General features: G+C 43.9%; 1 protein-coding gene across 1 annotated transcript; it reads left to right on the top strand.

The window, feature by feature from the left end:
- The first annotated feature begins 1460 nt into the window (after positions 1-1460).
- Positions 1461-2399, top strand: OR8S1 (olfactory receptor family 8 subfamily S member 1). The gene has a single exon (XM_004053049.4). It carries the CDS (start codon positions 1461-1463, stop codon positions 2397-2399), a length of 939 nt encoding a protein of 312 aa, XP_004053097.4.
- Positions 2400-2682: the final 283 nt, after the last annotated feature.

Here is a 2682-nt window from a genome sequence, read left to right as displayed (position 1 = left end):
ACTTGTCCAGAGATTCCAGGCATTCCTGGGATACACATCTTCCCTAGTAATTGTATCGAAGATTCCCCTAGGTGTCTACATGAGTCCCAACCAACTTCTCTCCCACTTGTCATGTCTGGAGTCTGCTAGCAATACCTATTAGGAGGAATTACATGCCCTCCTTTCTGAATGACAGCATCCACAGTAACTGCAAAGTGGCTTATCTCTTAAAAAAAAAAAAAAAAAAAAAAGCCTCCACACCAAAATAATTCCTCACCTCCTGTTTTTCTTCTAATTGAGGTAATGAGCAGGAGTGGGCTTCTACCAGTAATGATTTCAATGTGATTTTCTTACTAAAGGCACAAAGTAAGAATAACAACAGCAGCATTAGCAGAAACAACTTTGATTTTTGATAGTGCTTCACCCTATAGGAGAATTTATCTGAGTTTTATCTAGACTTACAAACTTAATAAATAATTTTAATAATAACAAATGTCAATGAACAGTTAGGAGTAGGTAGTTTGAAGCGCCTTATATATAATCTCATACTTAATCCTCAAAACCTTACATAGTACTATTATATGCATTTTATATGCTAAGAAATTGAGATACAGAGCTTTGTGTATATTGTACAAGTCATATAGCTAATTAATAGTACAGCTGGAATGTGAACGTAGTCTGACACAGGAGTCCACTTAGCCATTGATCTGTGTGGCTCAATTATACTCTAAGCATCAGCTTTTCAGAACTACCCATGTTTTACTGAACATGACTTGATTTTTCCTCAGTCTTGAGCGTTCGAACACATTCTTCATGCCAATTAATTGTCTCTTTGATATTTATTTTCCTAGGTCAATCATATGCTTGCTTTCTCTCTTTCTTTTTTCTTTTTTTTTTTTTTTTGAGACAGAGTTTCGCTCTTGTTGTCCAGGCTGGAGTGCAATGGCACAATCTCAGCTCACCACAACCTCCACCTCCCGGGTTCAAGTGATTCTCCTGCCTCAGCCTCCCAAGTAGCTGGGATTACAGGCGTGATCCACCACGCTCAGCTAATTTTGTATTTTTAGTAGACACGGGTTTTCTCCATGTTGGTCAGGCTGGTCTCGAACTCTGGACCTCAGGTGACCCACCCGCCTCGGCCTCCCAAAGTGCTGGGATTACAGGCATGAGCCACCGCGCCCAGCCAATCATATGCTTTCTTTAAAAATGTGTTCAAATTTCTTCAATGTATTATCATTACTGACCCCTACACAAATCAAAATTTGAGCTCTCTTCATATTAATTACACTGTTACAATTTCTTGTTTTCACATCCATGTTCTTCAGTGGACCATTTAAAGAGCAAAGACTACATCTCAATCATCTTTATGTTCCATGTGACCGATATGAAAAGAGAATCAGTACCATGAGAAAACTGTCTGGAGTAATCTTGACTTGGCTGCTATGATTTTCCATATTATTTCTAGGGAGTAGCGTTTGTAAATGGCCTTGGGGAACCACAGCACCATCACCGAGTTCCTCCTCCTCGGGCTGTCTGCCCACCCCAACATCCGGGCTCTGCTATTTGTGCTGTTCCTGGGGACTTACCTCCTGACCATGATGGGGAACCTGATGCTGCTGCTGGTAATCAGGGCTGATTCTTGTCTCCATACGCCCATGTATTTCTTCCTGAGTCACCTCTCTTTTGTTGATCTCTGCTTCTCTTCAGTCATTGTGCCCAAGATGCTGGAGAACCTCCTGTCACAGAGGAAAACCATTTCAGTAGAGGGCTGCCTGGCTCAGGTCTTCTTTGTGTTTGTCACTGCAGGGACTGAAGCCTGCCTTCTCTCAGGGATGGCCTATGACCGCCATGCTGCCATCTGCCGCCCACTACTTTATGGACAGATCATTGGTAAACAGCTGTATATGCACCTTGTGTGGGGCTCATGGGGACTGGGCTTTCTGGATGCACTCATCAATGTCCTCCTGGCTGTAAACATGGTCTTTTTTGAAGCCAAAATCATTCACCACTACAGCTGTGAGATGCCATCCCTCCTCCCTCTGTCCTGCTCTGATATCTCCAGAAGCCTCATCGCCTTGCTCTGCTCCACTCTCCTACATGGGCTGGGAACCTTCCTTTTGGTCTTCTTATCCTACACCCGTATAATCTCTACCATCCTAAGCATCAGCTCTACCTCGGGCAGAAGCAAGGCCTTCTCCACCTGCTCTGCCCACCTCACTGCAGTGACACTTTACTGTGGCTCAGGTTTGCTCCGCCATCTCATGCCAAACTCAGGTTCCCCCATAGAGTTGATCTTCTCTGTGCAGTATACTGTAGTCACTCCCATGCTGAATCCCCTCATCTATAACCTGAAAAATAAGGAAGTGAAGGTAGCTCTGAAAAGAACTTTGGAAAAATATTTGCAATATACCAGACGTTGAGTTAAAAAACAAACATTGTTGGCCCAGCACTGTGGCTCATGCCTGCAGCAGGAGGATTGCTTGAGCTCAGGAGTTCGAGATTAGCTTGGCCAACATGGTGAAACCCTGTCTCCAAAAAAAAAAAAAAAAAAAAAAAATTAGCCAGGCATGGTGGTGTGCACCTGTAATTCCAGTTACTTGGAAGGCTGAGGGAGGAGGATCGCTTGAGTATGGGAGGTCAAGGCTGCTCTGAGCTGAGATTGCACCACTGCACTCCAGCCTGGGCAACAGAGCAAGACCCTGT

The sequence above is a fragment of the Gorilla gorilla genome, chromosome 10 (assembly GCF_029281585.2).
Source record: "Gorilla gorilla gorilla isolate KB3781 chromosome 10, NHGRI_mGorGor1-v2.1_pri, whole genome shotgun sequence".
Classification (NCBI taxonomy): Eukaryota; Metazoa; Chordata; class Mammalia; order Primates; family Hominidae; genus Gorilla; species Gorilla gorilla.
The sequence above is the reverse complement of the archived record's forward strand: the minus strand, read 5'-3'. Positions and strand labels throughout refer to the sequence as shown.